Here is a 19,735-nt window from a genome sequence, read left to right on the forward strand (position 1 = left end):
CTTCTCCCATTTCTGTAAGTTATGTCTGTCACAACTGTGAAAAATGGAGGTTACCTACAGTATAAGTGATGTGAAAATAGTGATACATAGGAGGAAGTACCTTGATTAAGAATTTCAACATCAAAATGAGGAGGAAGGTCAGGGTGTTTTCTTGCTTCTGAGGGAGCTCACCTCATTGCTGTATGCTACCAATTCAGTCACACCTGGATCTCAGGAAAATATATCTGAAGACAACCATTTCTGTAACTGGAAAAATTCCAGCAATATTAGGGTTAGCATTTATTCCCAGACCCCAGTTTTCTTAAGCTATTGTTCTGCTCCATTAGACCATCTTATTTTTTTTTTAAAATTCCTTGGTTTATTGTGTTATACCTTTTTTTCCCATGGCACGGTACTACTTGTGGCTGTTAGACAAACACCGGAGTGGTTTATGTGTGATATCAGATCACTTCTTGTTGATTGTGCTAAGAAACAGCTTATATTGGGGGCTTTGTTTTTGCACAATGTAACACCTTTTTATTATGTACATGCACATAATTATCATAAAATCCATATCAGCTTTTTTCAAATATGATGAATGCATGTTCGTTCCACTTGGAACTCTGAAATCCAGGTTGTGCCCCAGATCTAATCAACTAAAGTTACTCAAAAGTAGAAATCAAGGATTTAACATGGAGACTTACAGACAGTAGACAAAATAACTGACCTACTGTATTCTGACAATCCTTGCATCTGTAAGTCTTAATTTTCAAGATGTTTTTGACCAGTTCTTTCTATAAATGGTATTTGCAGATGCTTACGAATGTTGTAAGATGACAAGTGAACTTAACTAAGAGAATTAGTACATACACCTCGCTGTTGGAAAGAGAGAGGGGCTGTTTGCAGCATTGCTTTGCAGATTTTTTTTTGTCTGCAGGTTTTTTTCTTCAGAGGACTTAATTTTATAACTTCCTTATTTTAAGCGGATCTGAATGCCACAGAAATGTCTGTGAATGTAAAAGCCAGGTACAGTGCTTGATAGTCATGGAGATCTTAGCAAGTAGCATTTCATTAACTTGAGTAAAGGTTATTATTTTGGATGTATTATCTTTTCTCATTGCGGTGTAGATTTTTCTTCACATACTTCTGGCAGTTACCTGTTCTTCTCAGGATTTCAGGACTATGAGGACTGTGCCAGCCTTACCTACAGGAGCAGGAGCAGTCAGTGCTTTAGTGACTTCTTGACCATCAATTCTAGCGTATAATGCTGGTAACAATCAATCAGAAATGCGGATAAGATTACCGGTTACAAAATAGTATTTTTTAAATTTATATCCAAATATGCGGACATCTTTTGAAAACCAAATGGCACTTATGTATCTGTGGTAACCAGTGCAGCATGAGGCAGAGGGATAACTTATTCAGGTGGGGAAGGAACTGAACAGGATAATGAAAAGGTAGTAATTCTTCTTTTAATGAGTAAAAACGTATTTTTAAAGATAAGCCTTAGAAAAATAAATTTTTGTTGGTAGGCATGCAGTTGGTAGTGAGTTGTTCTCTGTTTTGTCTAATCGTTAAGAAGGATCAAAATTGCTCAGAAGTATATATTATTCATGTCAGTCTTGATCCTATCCAACACTGAGACATGAATTATTTATTTTTTTTCAACTACAGTTTCATAACCTTTTCTTGGGTGGTAGAAATAATTGAACCTTTGTTACCTTTGTTTCATTTAGTACAAGTCATCCTTAGTCAGGTCTGTGCCTCAGGCATTCCCTTAATTCAGACACACATAACGTCACATTACTGAACAGGGCTGGCTCCTAGTCTCCACAGCGTGCACAACATGATCAGACTAAAACAGTTCTAATACGCAGCTACAGCTTCAAAGTTTGTGACCTCTTACAGTGCTTGTAGTGACTTCGTTCTTACAGTAAGTGAAAAATGTGTTAAGTGGTCAGGAATTATCTGTATTTTTGGAAAGCTTTAGTTTTAAAGGAAAAATCAAGTTACTGTTCATTACCTCAGTACCAGAGAATTGATTTGGATTTCTGTGAAACTGAGCCATATTGGCTGCAAACAGGAATTTGTTCTTGGAAGGATAACAACAGCCAGCCTGTTGCCCTTGTTTACACTGTAAAAGGTACATAGGAAAAGAGGGAATTGCATCCAGCATGCGCTCTGTGTAATTAAAACATGAAAAGTACTGCTGGTTTGGCCTTCTTTCTAAACAAATGTTAGGGCAAACGTTCAAAACTAAGGAGAGCCAAGCCGAGGTTGCAAAAATCTTTGCTGTCAAAAATCTCTGTGTGAATTAAGATGACTGAGTTTTGGCAATTTCGTCGCACCCTTTCTGACTAAAAGAATTCAGATTTGCGTGCTTTTTATCTCTGTCTGTATTTAGGCCCTCAGTGACTAAAATGATGTGTGTTTCAGAGGTGCTTAAAATCTATGTGAATTGCAGCCTGATTCTCAAAGGCTGGTAGTTCCTTTGCACATTTGTAGCGGTGGTGGTTGTGTGCTTAGACTAATTGTGTCAATAACTTGAAATATGCCTTCTCAGCTATCTCCTGCTACCTTAATACTCACAATATACTCTGAAAATTGCATCAAAGAATGAACGTACAAATACACAAATGAACTGGCAGGATGTGTTTTTTTTATATTATCTGTGAGAAAAGCTGAAAAGAAAGCTGATGAGTCACTAAGAAGGTCACAGATCTTAGGACCTTAATGCATCCAGATAAGGGCATGTAAGGATGGTGAAAAATATTTGTAAAAGCAGTTGAAGAAAGTTTGCTGCCAGGCTGGCTTGACATGTAAACTGTCTCTCAAGCTGAATGGATCTGTGCTTTGGAGGATAGATTTACCAAGGACCTTCTATTTGTTGCCATTGCCTTGTAGCCATTTTGAAATTCATCTCAGGAATGTATGTTTTAAGAGCTAACTTGGGCGGGGGGGGTATGTATGCATATATATATATATATATTTATGTACATATTTAAAAGTGTATATATGTAGGGAAAGAAAGCAATTATAAAGAGGGGGTGGAAATAGAGCATCTGCAGGAAGAATTAAATTTCCATGTGCACCTCTTCTTTTTTTGTCTGAATTTAAAATAATCCTGAAAGAGAGAGGTTTTTTAAAGGCATTTGCAGAAATTTTGACTGATACTCATCTTTATAGTTATGTTTTTAAACCAACTGCTACCTTGCTTAAATACTTTTTTGTAAGTAAAGAGAAGAGAATCTGTTTTTCAGGCAAGTTGCCTCGACCAGATCTTAGATGACACTTCCACACCCACTGTGCAAAGCTGGGGATTTTCTGGCACATAACCAGAGACCTGGAAGGTTGTTAGGGACTCTGCCTCTCCTGTTAAAACCTACCAGAGATCCCCAGGCCATTGCTGAAATATTTGCATACCTTGTTCTTAAATAAAATTCTCTAGCTTCCTTAGATGACTTGTTCCAGCATTTAACTGTTGCTGGTGGAGGGTGGAGAAAGGAGAGTTCTGTGTTGTTTTTGTCTAATCTAGGCCTGTTGTTCTTCAAGTTGCTGTCTAATTATCATCCCCAGTGGACATGGAGAATCACTGAATGCTAGCTATTTTCCGATGTTTTAAGTTTGATTCAACTCTCTATCTTCATTCTCCTCATTTCCTGGCTAAATAAACAAGATATTTGTGTGTGTGTGACATAGCTTGTCACAAAAGCTGTGCTTTTAAAACCATCTGACAGTTTTCTTGTTCTGAAACTTTCCAATTTGCCATATTTTTCTTGAAGTGCAGTGGTAAAACTGGATTCAGTGTCCAACAGCAAGGAATAAAGGAAAACAATGAAGTTTCATGTCTTGTGCTAATGTGTCCCAGAATTATATTTCTTTTCCTTTTGAAATAATGGTGTTATTGTCCAAGTTTTAATCTCACAGATTCTTGAGATGCTTAATATGTTAGTGCGAATTTTCCATTTGTATTGCTGTCATACTTTGAACATATTTCCTGAGTTTCATCATCATTAGACCACCTCTAGGCTAATTATGAAGGTTATTGTAAATGAGAGTTGTTACCTGCAAACAAGTTGCAGCCTCTGCAAGTTCAGTGTCATCAGACAATTTGAGAAAAGTGGGTTTTTATTTCACTATTCCAGTTGTTAAGGTTGAAATATTAAGTGCTGAACTTAGTGTATATATAGACCTCTGAAAGATCTCATTTGCCTATTTTCTTCCAGTTTGATAGAAAAAAAAAACAAACCCAACATTTCTACTCTCTGAATAGCTTTTTCAGACAATTATGTGGCCATATAATAGAAATTTCAGACAGACTTTGCTTCCATGATTTACTAGGGAACTTACTGCGGTAAGCTGAAAGGCTGACTCAGAAGCCGTAAACTGAAGTGCATCAAAGCTACTTCTTTTTGCCTGTCTGCATGTCCTTCAGCCTGACAGAGAGAGAAATGGGAGGTTTTATATGATTCAATTTTCATTTCCTATTATCCCACATTGTTTTGAAATGGACTGTAATATTGTTTTCTCAAGTTTAGTATGGACATTGAACTTACTGACCTGTAATCCTCGTGGTACTCCTTCCCCTTTTAAAAATGGGTGTGCTTGCTTAGGGTTTTTTGTTTTCAGAGGTAACTGACAATGCTTCAAAAAATGCTTTCACTTGTTATTTGAAATCCACTCCAGAACACTTAGCCTATCCCCCTGTTTTCATGCAGTGTTGTGACTTTCTTGGGTAAACTGTACGTTTTACCTTTACACCGTATCAAGTGCCAAGCATAAGCAGGCCTTTTTCTGCTAAGACTTTTTTTATCATTCAAGTATGAAATTGGTAAGAATGTGAAAAGAAAACTGTATTTTTTAATGTACTGCTTGGAATTTTCAAGGTAGGATGCATATCTCCATTAGGAGCTGGCACAGGGCTTCTTCAAGGTGAATCCAAATTTGAAATTTGCTGCCTTGAAGTCGGGCAGATTTTTGTGTGTGTGTGTGTCTGTCCCCTATCCAAAACGTGGCAAAACTCAGTTCCACAGCAGTGCTGGTCTGCGTGGGGTAAGAGGCTGGAAGGTGAAGGGAAAGACTGTGAGGAGAGAGACAGATGCTACCTTTCCACTAGCCTTCTAGCAGTTGGTACAGCCTTCCTGAGTGACATTACCTTCTGATCCCCGCTTCCTACCTTCTTCTGTCCATTTTCATTCCATGTCTTCCTTTACATTTACTGTCCTCAAATTTCTTGACTTATTGAAGCATCTCTTTCTTGAAGAGACCGTACCCCTTCCTAGTATTCTCTTGCCTCCCTGTAGATGGGATAGTTTTCCTGACTGCTTCCTCAAAACAGAGTCGAGGAGACTTTGTTTGTTGTTTGTGACCGAGAACATCCCCAGCCAAATGCTGAGGGAATTATTCTGCTTGGTGACTGAGAAGTTCTCCGGCAAATGGCTGAATATTTCTAGAGTGAGGGATGTTGTTCTCTGGCTCTTTGTGACATTAGGCAAACGTCTGCTCTTCTTCTGCTGTGATTTAATGTGAAAATTCAGTTCTTTTTACAAGGACTTCACCATTTTCCCATTTTAAATTTACTTTCAGTAACAGAATATGAAACGTTTTAGGAATTTAGACAGAAATGTTTCCAGTTACTGTCTTTTGCATCTATTCACTTCATTCCTTTTTGGCTTTTGACAGCATATGTGTATTGTTTCCTTTTAACTAATGCTAAAAATTACCATTGAAAACACTTGTTCAAGAATTAATTCTCTCTAACCACATTATAGAAACGTAGTAGCAAAAAGTATCCAACAAAGTTTGTTAACTTTGTCTGATTCTTGTTTAACATTTTGGTGCTGGTAATTATATTATTAAATTGTGTATTGGAAAGAAGTTTACCCCTTACGTGCTGGTCTGATTTTTTTCCGTCTGTGTCATTGGTGAGTTTGGCAATTTACCTTATTTGATTCTCTATTTTGCATAAGTCATTCCCATGTAATGGGCTGAACGCTATTTAGTCAATGAAGTTTAAAAAAGCCACAAAACTAATATTGAATCAGTATCGGTGTTTTAAATGATAATATGTGACTTCACAGGAGAAATGGGGTGTGCTACAAGTTTCAAATACTGATAGCAATGTTGATTTCGTCACAACTGTGTAAGAACAGCTCATCTCCAGTAGAAACCACCATTGTTGGGCATTTCCAGCAACAGAGCCTTCATAACATCACTGAAAAATGTTAAATATTAGCACAGACTGGAAAAATAAAACTCCTGTGCCATTCCAGAAAATGGGAGTGAGGCATCCTGAAAGTGCACTCATAGCTTGTAGATTGATATGAGGAATCGCTTAGCCCTGTGAATGCAAACTGATAAATGGTCGCTATTCCACTGCGAAACGATGCTGCTGAAAACTGCTTTACAGGGATGATTTTTCCTTTTGCCAGTGTAACCTAGACCCTGTGAATGGCTTTTCTTTCAGAAACAACATTTACATGTTGCCTTTTGGGTATATGTTCACAGAGATATGAAGAATAAACATGAAGTTATGCATTGTGTATTGCAAAGCTGTAACAAGGAATTAGTTAATAAATAATACAGAAAATTAATAATTAACTGCCTTGTCTTAACATCTTTCTGATCTTTATCCATCTGGTACTTCATAGGAACCTAGTTTATCTTATGTCCCCACTTATCTAGTCATGCTTTCTCTTTCATGTTTCCTCTCACTTTGTTTTATTGCCATTGCTCATCAGTTTCCTCGTTGAGTATATGATGTTTACAGCCACCAGTACACAATCCTGAGCCCTATTTTAACTAATGCATGAATAAAGCATAGTTTCAACTTTGTCCTTAAACTTTATTAAATTTAATGAGTGATGTGAGTTAGAAGGGACAGCATAGCAAGTAAGATGCCTGACCTCTCATTTCAAAGACACAATGTTGTTTTCCTCACTAATAGCAGTGATTCCAGCTAAATTCCTCAATACCAATGATTTCAGGAAAGCTCATGAATTTTCCTGTACTGTTTTGCAGGGGATTTCCCAAGAAAACAGGCAGAACTGCTAGGATAGCATCAGATGAAGAGATTCAAGGGTCAAAAGATGCTGTAATTCAGGATCTGGAAAGAAAACTTCGCTTCAAGGAGGACCTTTTGAACAACGGGCAACCGGTATAAAAACATAAAATACCCCGGGGAACGGGAGTGGGCATCACGGGTAGTTTCTCAGATATGCTGCATATAAAATAATTGTTGTAGATTATTTTTTATGTTTTATGTTTTTATTATTTTTAATTGCATTTCCAAAGCTGCATTTCCATAAGGAATGGTATTGTACATTTTGGCCTATCATTCCTTGTCCTGTTGGACAACTTTACTTGGACTTAACAAAGCAATGGAGGTCTGAAAGATGATGAATTCGCATAAGCAGCCTGCGCAGTCTGTACCTCAAGGGCTTTTTTGGTCTCAGAGGCCATTTGCTCTCGAGTGTTAGGCTGGCCAGTAAGAATATGCATAGCTTTTGATCAGTCCAGGCTCATTCTACCTTTTTCCTAGCTGTTGGACAATGTGAGGAAAAGTAGGTGGTAAGTGGGCATTAGAGGGGGACTGAGGCAGCTCATCATGAGAAACAACCTACTAGGCATCAGGCATCATTAGATCCTGCAGCTGTGGGACATTTTTGACAAATAGAATAAAAAATAACCTATAGTACTAACTTACAGACTTTATCAGGAGTTAATGAGGTAATGAGGGTATATCAATGAGGTAAAATGGGCATATCAAACAATTGAAATGCACACCCGCCAAGTTCTCCATTAATTTTTATGCATTTTAAGGTATGCATAGAAGATAAAATACCAAATTCTTTCTGCTCAGAGTTGATGAGAAGCAACTCTCCTCAGACTTGATTACAGTTATTAAGGCATTGATTTAAATGTCTTTGAAGCAGGAATCTCTTTCAAGAGGAAAGTAATTTTAAAGAAGTAGACTGTCACCCCTGTTTCACCAATGAAATGTTTTCAAAAGCATCAGGATGCCTTGGGATACATTTGTATCACTGAAAGATAGTGTGCTTTAGGTTTCTCAGAAGTTTGCTAAGTTTGCTTCTGTGTCTGAGAGGTGGACTGTGGTGTTGTAGTTCAAGGCAGCCTATTGCGCCAGACTATCTAGTCCACAGCTGCCAGAATCTGGCAATGGAGTCAAGTGGGAAGTGTGGAGTGAAGAGTGAAGTCAGGAAAATGTTCAGAGTGACTGGTGCTTCTGTACTTACCTCTCTTCATTGACTGTGTAGGATTTGGCAGTTTTCTGTAGCAGTTAAGCAGAATCACTCTCATAGTGTATAAGTTCCTGTTTTTTCAAAGGAGGTAGGCTGAGCATGACTGTCAATGCCTATTTTGGAAAGTGAGAGAGATGTTTGGCCTGGACAAATGAATGGAATGTCCTGAGAAAGCCCACATGGCCCAAGGAAAAAAAAAAAAAACATCTGTGATCAGATGATGTGGGAGCTTGAACCATGTAAACTCTGGTTTTGTGCTTGCCTTGAGGCTTTTGCCTTGCAGATTCCTGTCTTGAGTGATTCTGTTTGTGTAATCATGGCTGTGGGCACTTTGAGTGATCACAGAAGAAATGAAAGTGAAGAAAAGTTCATGAGTTGCTTAGACATTTGCAACCGAGCCAAGATTGGTACCTTGTTTTCATGCTGGATGCATCAAGCCTGATGGATTAGCTACAATGTGACATCTTTTAAAAATTAATTTAAACAAGCTTATTTAAAAATGGAAGCATTAAGTAGATTTAATGTTTTACAATTTCCATTCCTTTTTCATTTTTCCATTTAAATGAAGCATTTCACCATGTAATGAGTTTGCCTTTCATTCACTGCCATTTTTTTTTCCATGTTGATCTGTAAGAAAGTGTCTAAGTGTCTGAAATGTATTACTGAATGTAGAAAGAAAAATAATAATGAAATAATTAAATTGTACACGTAAGGTTTTCTTTTAACTTGCTTTACCTTCTGAGTGTAAATTGTCCTTTATAAGCTGTCTCCTTAATTTCCAAAAGAAATAAAAACCTTAAAGAATATATTTTTCTATAAAGCTGTCATATTTTTGACAAAATAATCAAGTAATGTAGTTTCTCCTTAGCATTTTTGGCAGAATTTTCTGCCGTGTGGTTCTAATGTAAAAATTGAGCAGAACGAGTAGGAGTAAGATTTGGGATGATTTGACATGCACTTTTTTGATGGCCATGCTGATTTAAGCAGTTCCTATTGCTCATTCCTGCCCAAGTTCCTGGCAAGAGGATGGAAACAAATGGCAGAGTCAGGGCAAGGGTCCTTAAGCCAGAAGAGCCACTTGTAATGCAAAAAAAATGCATTACAAACTGCAGTAGAAAATTTCTGTTAGAAACTTATTGCTGCTCTCTTTTATTAACTTTACTGAAAGCATTGCTTGCTGTCTCACTGCCTTGTAGTTCTTAATGACAAATAAGAACTTCTTTTCCTTCCTCCTCATCCCCCTTTTATTTATTTTTTTTTTCAGAGATTAACATACGAGGAGAAAATGGCTCGTCGATTGCTGGGAGCAGACAGTGCTGCAACTGTCTTCAATATACAGGAACCAGAAGAGGAGCCTTCTATACAGGTGCCACATAACTCTACAGTTTCATAGGAAAATAAAAAATTTCTTCCCATTTTTTTTTCACAGGCTGTGATTCCCTTTAAATAATCCTACATATGACAATAAATATACACAAGATAGGACGGTTTTGATTACAGAAGTCATACGTTATATATCAGTGAAGTAAACTGGAGGATCACATGCCTATTGCTCAGTTTTTCCATACTGAATAAGGCTGAGAGTTCTCAAATGTCTGCTCTCTGCTTTAAACTCTTCCGTTTATCCTATTCTGTCCTGACCTTTAAGTCTCTCAAGGAAAAAATACATCTACTATCCTGAAACTATCTTCTTTTTGTGTGTGTAATCTGTACTTCTTGGATGCAGACCAAAAACACAACAGAAAGTCTGCTTGAAAGGCCAGGTACGCGCTCTCTGTTGTTCAGATGCCAGAGTTGCTGTTCGGAAATGTGTAGCATTCGTTTGCTTATGTTACCACATCAAGTATGTTCTCCTGATGAAAACTCTGAGAAACTGCCATGGATGTCTCTTGGTCTTCTTTCTGCCTCGTGATCTCTTTTTCTACCCTTGCAGGAAGCTCGCTCTGTTGGTGCTTCTGTAATGAGTCCTGTGGATATTCAAAAGGTTACCGTTTTCGCCTTTTTCTCTCTTGCTTTTTTGTCTGTTGATTTATTTTCTCTGTCATCTTTGCCCTTTCCCTTCTACTGTTCTTGGTTAATAACAAGAGGTCAGATTTGGGCTGCACTCCCTTTGAGGCGTTAAGGTTATTCTATAAGCCTAATTGTCTGAGTGCAGGCAGCTTAACCGCAGTAATGGTGTGCTCCAGCGTCTTTCTGCTGTAACGTTAACATGTGCTGATACTAACTGCCTTGCATCCAAATCAGCTGCTCTTTATATATACCATGTGTACTTCATGCTTTACTTTTATGATAAACTTTCAGGGAACAAAGAAATTTTAAAAATATCTGCAGTTTAAAAAGGTATTTCTCTCTTCTTTCATTTTTTTTACTGTTCCCAGACTAGAATCAATAGTAGAGGATGGGCACGTGAAAGGAGGCTTTGTACGAGACGTGTTCTATCTTAAATAAAACAAGGGTCAGAGAGAGTGGCCAAAGGTCCTTTGAAAGAGCGCCTGAATTTCTGCTGACTGAGAAGAGCATTGGCTAATAGTTGTTGGTTTTTTTTCTGCTTCTGAGCTTTCTTACCTTCTGGCATTATCTTTGTTATCGCTGAGATTCAAAGCAGGACTTTTGTACTGCAAAGTAGATAGAGTGAACAGGTCAAGAAAGTAACTCTGTATGTCACAGTAACGTTTCCCAGTATCTGAATAGCAAATTTAAACAAGCTGTAGTGTTTTACACTGGATGAAACTTTCCACTCTTCTTTCTATATCTTGAATACTCTTATGACAGTATTTTTTTTAAGGAAGAAGTGATACTTTTGGCCAGACAGAGGGGACCATGGCAACAGGAGTAAAAGGAGGCAACTATCATGGACTGCCAGTGTTGCCATTTCCACTTTTTTTTTTTTCTTTATCATTTTTACAGGCAACTGTAAACAAAATCATTTTAGCCTTCTGGTGCAGCCTCCAGTGCAGTTCTATGCAAATAGCAGATGTGAACCATATGGTCTTCTGGCCATCTGGAAACAAAACCCACCTTAAATCTGCCTGTACCCTCAAGGAAATATTAGTGTTTCTTTAGTCTTTATGAACTGCTTCAGAATAGTTTTATTCTTATAGGCTTTTTTAAAAAATTGAAAGAAAGCAACCAATGACTTTCCTTCCCCTTATAAATTAGACCTTAAGATAACATGAAATAGAATTTTTGCCACATACCAGATGTCTTCATTGTTTCATAGGGAAGTTATTGGAGGCATGGATTATAGTGGTTTTCTTCAACAAGATACAGTTTACTTTTATATGGAAAACCTTAATGGATTGTCAAAGATCAGTAGAATTAAAAAAAAAAAAAACAACATTAGGAAAACATCTTGATGAGCAATGCGTTGAAGCTGGACACTAATATGTACCTTTCTTGTTTGACAGGAGTATAAAGTCTCCAGTTTTGAGCAAAGATTGATCAGTGAGATTGAATACAGGCTGGAGAGATCTCCTGTGGAAGAATCAGATGACGAGGTGCAACATGGAGATGAACCTATTGATAACAGTATGTCACCATATTTTGAGATAAAGCTGAAGCATTACAAAATCTTTGAGGGAATGCCAGTCACATTTACATGCAAAGTGGCAGGAAATCCAAAGCCAAAGGTAAGAAAAGAGGGTAAATGTTTCTAGAAACACTCTAAAGAGTTCTATATCGGTACCTTGTAGTCAGCCCCTATGGGCTGTATCTTACAGCAACAGCAGACATTCTCTCTTGAAAAGAAAGACTCCCATCTGGTATAAACTGTCAAATCTCTTATGAGATCAATGGAATTATTTAGATTTATACTAGGCAAAAATCCTTCTATGAGGTTTTGGCTCTTAGTTACTCCTTCCTGAGACTTCATCTCAATTATTTTACCTAGAAGTAGTACTTCCATGATTTTTCAGAGTTACCTCCAGGGTACAACTGTACCACAGAATGCAGTGCAATGCTAGAAAACCCCGTATGACCTGGCACAGTCGTCCCAAAAGCAACCTCATCAGGTTAATATGGGTAATTAGCTCAGGCACAGCAACATGCTAATGCAGAAATATGCTGCTTCTGGTTCAGAAGCCAGTGTAGTATCTCTGCATTCTTCAGCGGTGCAGAGTTTAGATCTACACACCCTAACAAGAATAAATTTTACTGAAGGTTAGAGGAAGGCATCATAAAGTACCATAAGCTCCCATATATCCCAACAGCAAGATCAGACATGATGGTGAGGTTTTAATGATGAGCTTCTGCGGGAGGGTTGGGCTTGGGAAGCATTTCCTTTTAGCAAATGTAAAAGTACCAATTGTGTGATGTCAGTAGTCTGGAAGAATGCCTTCCTTTGGTAAGTTGTGTTTAACCATTTCAAAAATTGCTTGGCAATCAACTGACTCATTATGCAGCAGGCAACAGCAGCAGCTTCTTCAACTTCCTTGCCAAAGCCAGTGTCTTCCCTGTGAGGTCCTTGCAGTTCTCACAGTGACCTCTTGTGGATAGGGGCTCTTTTCTCCTTAGACAAGATCAAAGATGCCTTTTCTCTTACATAATAACTTCACAGCAGCACCTACATCCAAATCTCTTATCTAGTGTAAGTTTTACAGGTATTTAGGATTTTGAACAGAGAGAAATGCAAATTACTTTACACGTCCAGTGATATAGGTGTATGATACTGCACAAGCTGTAAAAAGAAAAAAGGACTTTGTCAGGCAGCAGAGAAGGAACAACAGAGAACTAGACCTATGTCTCCGTTAGCAAGTAGTGCAGACCAGAAGAAGCAAATCTATGGAACCAGATATCCATCCCTGCATACATGTCAGGAGGTTTTACTTCAGGCTAGCTCTAATCTCGTCCCACAGACTGGAGCAGATGCAGCACATTAGATGTGTTCTTGGAGCACATTTTCTGGCTTAGTTTCATCTGAAAGGAATCCAGTTCTGTGCTCCAAGACCACAACACGATGTGAACCACTGCAAAGTAAGCGGGGCTGATCAGTATACTCATATCAAAAAAGCATTCCCGCTTCAAACTGAAGCGCACTGAGATTAGCCCAGTCTGAACCCAAACTTTTGATGTCCAGCACTACTTTTGAGCTGACCATATGGAAGAGGCTGTTGTGCTGAAGAAGGGTGGAAGACCTTGGTATTTTAGAGGTGCAGTGTGCTGGAGAGGTACTCTTTTTGCCTGAGGCTTATGACTAAGTTGCTGGATCACCTGTTATGAGTCAGCCTTAGTCAATTTAACCATTCCCTAATTTTCACAGTTTTCAATTAAGGTGTAGTTTCACAGTCATCTTAATCTGATTTAAGACAGATGAAAGAGGATGTCTCCTTTCCCTCACTCTCCTTGTTCTGGCGTTAGGGATTGCACAGCCAAGAAACCACATTGTTAGTACTTCCCCTAAAGCATGGCATTGCAAAGGAGCAGCTGATGTGAAGGCACTCTGATTCAGATACGATGTTCTGGTTTTCTGCAGCATTGCAGCATGCACATTATGAAGCGATTTGCGCTCGCACCTGGGACTATGACCCTTTATTCCATTCACTTGCAGACGCTTTGTGCGATTTGCTAAATTGCTTGGGATGGAACCAATTTCAGTCCTGTTGGATGGCTACTTGTTAGCTGGGCTTTGCAGATGTCAGAGGCTGTATCTTCCCCTCATCTGCCGGAGCACGCCAAGATAGCAGTTTTGAAATGCTCGATGGCTGAGGGCTGCCCTTCTACTGTCATTTGTCGAAGCTGGAAGTGTTGCCCCTGAATAAATTCTTTACTTTGGCAAATGAAAAGCTGGAAATAATTTACTAACTTGAAGCTCCTCCCTTCTAAGTATTCTGTCAGCTCTGCCAAGGAATGGCTTTGGGAAGGACTGTAGCGTTTCTAAAATCTGGCATTCATTACAAGGGATTTTTCTAAGCGGGGTTATTGGCTTGATTATTTTTTCCCCTGAACATGCCATGTAAATTGAACACTGATGTGCAAAATCTGTCTTCATAAATACGACTTTTTAAATCTGAGTCTACTTTTGTTATAGCCTTCGGTGTAACGTAAAACTGTTTTCTCACTAAAATGAGAACCTGCGGTGATACAGGAGGGATTGTGGAATACTCTTTTTAAGAGATGTTTCCCTTCAGAATTAGGACAATGCCATACAAAAGGTTAATTGAGACACGAATGTTGCATAAAGCTCGTACTGCTCACACTTCACATGGCTGAATATAATTCTTAGTGATTAAAAATGCCTGTGCTGTCCAAGATCAAAAACGCTTTTGTACTGTGTATTCCATTGTATTTCTAGTCATTACACATTGGTTTCTGAAAATCTGGTGCAAATAAAAGCAATCCAGATGCAGCGTTCAGTGCTTACGTAGTTTAATGTTACATTTATTAAAAGGTATTCTAGAAAGAAAATACTTCACTGCAAGGGCCATTGTCTCCAGCAGCAGTAGTGTTTTACTTATTAACTCCATGTCAGATAAAGATAATATTAAGAATTTACTAGTCATAAGTAAAACCCAGTGATGCCAATGCTTTTAAACTTAGTGGAAACAAGTATTGGACAACATATGCATGATGTTTGGATAGCTGGTTCAGTTAATATTTGCATGTATTTCCATGTAATAATTCCTGGCATGTCTCCTGATATTTCTGATAAGTGCATTTCATTAAATAGTTGCTACTTAATGCAGTAGATTTCCAAGCAACGTTATGACACACGTAAAGCCTGCAAGTTAAAACTCATTTTTTGCAGCTATGTTGTTACCGGCTTCCATTAGCATGTGCATATAAGTGATCAAATATCTTTTGCATCTCCAGTAAGTGCTCTGTCAGCAGATGAGAAGACATGACTAAATCTTTTGTTAGCACCACAGCGTCTCTGCAAGGCTGCTGACAGACAAAATGGGAAACGAGTATAACCAGCTATTGAGGAAATGAAATCATTTCTAGTTACACATAATGCTTGTTAATATAAAAACCATACATGGTAATTAATTTTTAAGGGGAATTTCCACTCGTTCCCTCCAAAACATTCTCCATTGTCTTTTTGTGAAATTTAAAGGTATATCCTTAAGTTCTCTCCCCAAGTGAACGAATTTAGAGCTTTGAAATGTTGGCACGTATGAAGAACCTGGCATGTTAAACTCCATCAGGAATTGTGCTGTGCTTTGCTTTGTCACTTCATTTTTACTGGAAAGCCGGCACCCTTTCCTCACTGTAAGACCTAAATTCCCACTTTAAGACTCAGGCTGAGGAAAATGTGTGTGTTTTCCTCAGGCAAAATAGTCCCAGCAGTCACGTGGCCAGGACAAATACGGTTGTTCTGCTTTGTACGAGGTAACTTTGTAAAAATCATGTAGGTATCTGCACAAGTGACTTAAGAAATGCTGACCACCACTGACCTTACGGAGTAATACACGCTTCAGAAATGACAAGTAAATAATGTTCTATTCAAATATTGGTTTGGGGAGCTGACTGCAGCCTTCCTAATATAAAAGTTTTCTTGGATTCCTGTGTGTGTTTTCATGCATATACCACATTTTTCTTTTGATTCCAGCAGATTTCAGTTTGGGGGTTTATATTATTTTTAAAATATAGCAAAAAAAACCAACCACAAAGCTAGGTCAAAATATTTGATTTCTTTTCACCTCAAGTTTGAGGCATTAAAAACTCATACATGGTTTTTTTGTGTAATTTATGGATTACTATAAGATATCATTCTGCATACATCATTTTTTTTGGCTCACTAAAAAGTAGGTCTTGGGTCAGCCAGAGAATAAAATTACGTATCAAAAGTAATGGAAAAGACCTCTGCTTGATAGATACTGTAACTGTTCTGTAGGGCTTGGAACTACACTGGTGTTGGCGGACAATTATTAAAGCCTATCGATGTGCTGACTTGCTTTGAACTATTTCCTATTGCTTTGTAAAGCCACCCATTTCTGCAGTTGCCTGCCACACCGGGGGGACGCTGTTGGTTTCGGCCAGGCAGTTACGCTGGGCTGGCCCCATCATGTCCTGAGCCGCTCATGGCCAGCCGGAGCGGCTGAACCCCCTTCTGGCTTTTTACGCCAGTCCAGTCAGCGTAATGGCTATGAGACCAAACTGGTATTGCAACAGTGAGATCATTACTTCTATTTTATTCATCAGTGGACTAATTATTCCTGTAATTGCTTCGGTTTACGCTTTTATTTTCTGAAAAGAGAGCAGTAGTGTTTTTTTTCTCCAACTTCTTCAGATTTAAGTGAAATAAAAATTTAAAATTAGTAATCTTCTCTGAAATAGAACTTTTCTTTGTAATGACATTTATTTTCAGTTCTTGAAATGTTCAGCTGCTGTTCTCTGCTAGGGACGGGGACAGCCCTAAGGCACCTGTGCATTCCTTTGCTGAATGTTCATGCTGCTGTCTTTCTCTTTGAGCGATTGCTAATCTGAAACTTGCCTTTTAGTGAGTGGTTCACTTTTTCACTAGTTGATCAAACCGCTTTCCTTTTCATGCCTACCAGAGAGGTTTTCAGCAGTTAAGATTCGTTAGCGCTGTTAATTGAGAGACGATGACAATGAGCACCCACCTCTTACCAGCCGTGCCTTGTTTTTTCCTGCAGATTTATTGGTTTAAAGATGGGAAGCAAATTTCTAAACGAAGCGATCACTACCGAATTCAAAGAGAACCTGATGGAACTTGCTCCCTGCATACGGCAGCCTCCACCCTGGATGATGATGGGAATTACACTATTATGGCTGCTAACCCACAGGTAAATGAAGGTTTGGCCCCAGAGCAAACACGCTTCTGGACATAAATCTTCAGAAAACTATCTCATCTTACGTATGCATGATTTAATTAAATGATGAAGTCACCATAAAGTGTGTAAGCTAGATTTCTGTTTTCATCTTGCATCAGTAGGGTGGGACCTTTCTATCTCCAAGAGATTAGCAACTCAACAGCAGGTTTTTTCCTATGGCTTGAGGTTTCAGAGGGGAGGAGTGTTGCTTTTTAATCACTCTTCCCCCATTTGTTTCAGCTGATAACATCGCAGTATCCTAACTGAGCATGGATAGCAAACATACTCTAGAGGGAGGAAAAAAATCCAGTTTACCAGCAGAAGTAACCCAATCCAGCGATTTCATTTTTCTTCTGTTGACACTACTCACTGACCGAGGCCAACTTTTTGAAATGAGTGGGAGTATATCGCACCGCAACGCGTTTACATTAGGCAGCCATTGCAATTCTGTAAGGCAAAAAATTGGAGTACTTATGTAGGGGGCGTCTCCTGTGTTGATCCCAAAGTCTTAAACAATGTTGTTTTGAAACCTGGAGTGTTACTGGTTTTGTAATGTTATTTGTTCTTCGCAGACCCAATACGAGGGCTGAGATACACAACAGACACCCACTACAGCGTTGGGCACAGCTAAACTTACAGCTCACGCATCCTATTGAAGTAACGTTTTCAATCCACTTTCCCTACAGCACAGCGAGTGGAGGGGGAAAGATTTGCACGTGAGAAACCAAGGCAGCAACATAACTTCAGGGGTGTAACGAATTATTTTCTTCTGTAGTACCAAATGTCTTGCCAAGACCAGGCCTGCAAGTAGAATCACACTGTAAAATAACAAAGTGTATGGCTGAGACAGGGTTTAATCTAAAGAGGAGTGTTGTGCTCTGTTATGAATGTTGCTAGGTTACCGAGCATGACGCTGCCGGTTTTGCCTTGCTCTTTAACTGTCCATCCTGCTCTTATTGCAGCGTGCCGGGGAATGTATGGGATTGTACACACGCCCCTACAGCAGCGTTAGGCTAGGTTCTACAAACCGCACCGCTTAAATCTAGGTAGCTTAAATATTATTTCTGCATATACAAATAACAGAAATAAAGATATAATAAAGAAATAGCATAAGGCCGAGGGGATTCTTCAAGCTGGGAGATTTTACACATAGATGACTATTGTGTTATAACACTTGGGACCGTTTAAATCGTGGAAATTCACAGCAAGTGTAAAAATGATTAATAAACGCATGCATGCTCAAGGTAGGGAGCAAATCCTGTTCATCTTCCTGTAAGTGTTGTGTTAGTGCATGTCCAGAGGTCCCCTGTGTAGCGTTACTGCGTGATCCAAAGTCTTAGAGACCTTGCTGAATAAACTGCCTTTCAGTTTGGGCTCTGTACTCTGTCCTGAATATTTAGGGCCTACTTTTTAGCATTTGTTATTCTGGATAATGCTCTTTCAATGACGCAGCAGTGACCTAGGTTATCAGTTCTGGTCATTGATGACACTGGTTTGTTGGTGGGTTTTCAGATGTACTAAAATGAGCTGTGTTTGTGTTGTTCCTAGTTTGGGGATTGAAAAAGCAGTCTTGTTAAATGATAAAATTCTGGCTCTGTGCTTTTCTCCCCTCTTTGGAGACCAACCAGAAGCATCCTCCTCTGGCTCCCCTAAACAAAACATCTGTCTGTTTCACCGAGCCCATTCTATTCTTTCTGCACAGTGTAATTCCCAGGCAAACATACTTATCTCTTCCACTATTTGCTTGCTTTTACTTTGTGTTTAACAGTACAATGGAGGCAAAGAAGGGCTGTGACTTAATGTACTAGCCTTTCACACTCAAAGATCTGGATTCCAATTCTTTTAAGTCATCCTGAGTGGAAATAACTTTGGCATGGCTTCCTCAATTCTAATGGAAAGTTGTCCACATCTCAAAGCTATCACAAACTTAGACAAATTTGGCAACCTTTCCTTAAGAAAAGCGAAATATGTAACTATAAGGGAGCCTGCAGCAGGATTCTGATGGACTGGTAGATATTTGCTAGGCACTCGCTGTGTTTTAATCATTGCTATTGGAACCACCAAACTACAAAGCAAAAAGGCGTGTTCTTAGCTGATAGAAATTGATTTTATTAAAGCAAAGGATTCAGTTCGTTAAAGCTCTGCCAGCTTAAGCCATCTCACAATCTGGACTAATACTGCAGGATTTATGTATGTAAAGTGACTTGTTGACACACCTTGGAAATGCTCCGCAGTAGTTAATACAGCCCCCGCCGTTGCCTGCCATGTGAAGCGCAGTGATCTGGAATTAAGCTTCTAGCGCACCGCTGGGGTTTGCAGTAAAATTTGCCATAGAATTTAATCCAGAGCAAGCTGACCCCAGGCCTAGAGAAACACAGAACCTTGCCTGCTGTAGGCCTTTAGGTACAGGCTATGTCCCTTAACTCGTCTCTTTCCAGGAGCTGTATGGGCTCCAGTCGAGTCCTTGCTTTCACCTTCTTGCCTTTTATCCAGTTCTCTGCACTTCTTTGCACCGTGCACCCAGTCCTCAGTCTGGATTATCCCTTATTTTCTAGGACATCTTCTCATTAATTACTTCCCACTTGTCGCTCTCTTCCCATTCAGCCCATGACTTTTCCCCATTTTTGGCTTCCTGCTTGTTCTTCCCTATCCAAACTCCTTACTGTCCTTTGTGTTTCCATTTGTGATGCCTTCACATATTGAGATATGCAGAAATTATCCCAA

General features: G+C 39.0%; 1 protein-coding gene across 8 annotated transcripts in view; it reads left to right on the top strand.

The window, feature by feature from the left end:
- The window catches only part of PALLD (palladin, cytoskeletal associated protein), a 198,649-nt gene that overhangs the window by 165,789 nt on the left and 13,125 nt on the right, over positions 1-19,735 (top strand). For 5 of the 8 annotated variants that reach the window (XM_074586951.1, XM_074586946.1, XM_074586948.1 and 2 more), the window contains 5 exons: positions 7,000-7,135; positions 9,505-9,606; positions 10,174-10,224; positions 11,648-11,869; positions 16,835-16,984. In XM_074586951.1, coding sequence (XP_074443052.1) covers positions 7,000-7,135; positions 9,505-9,606; positions 10,174-10,224; positions 11,648-11,869; positions 16,835-16,984 — 661 coding nt within the window. The remainder of the gene's footprint in view (positions 1-6,999; positions 7,136-9,504; positions 9,607-10,173; positions 10,225-11,647; positions 11,870-16,834; positions 16,985-19,735) is intronic. The other 3 variants (XM_074586952.1, XM_074586950.1, XM_074586954.1) reach the window with 1 other exon arrangement.

This window comes from Larus michahellis, chromosome 5 (genome assembly GCF_964199755.1).
Source record: "Larus michahellis chromosome 5, bLarMic1.1, whole genome shotgun sequence".
Lineage (NCBI taxonomy): Eukaryota > Metazoa > Chordata > Aves > Charadriiformes > Laridae > Larus > Larus michahellis.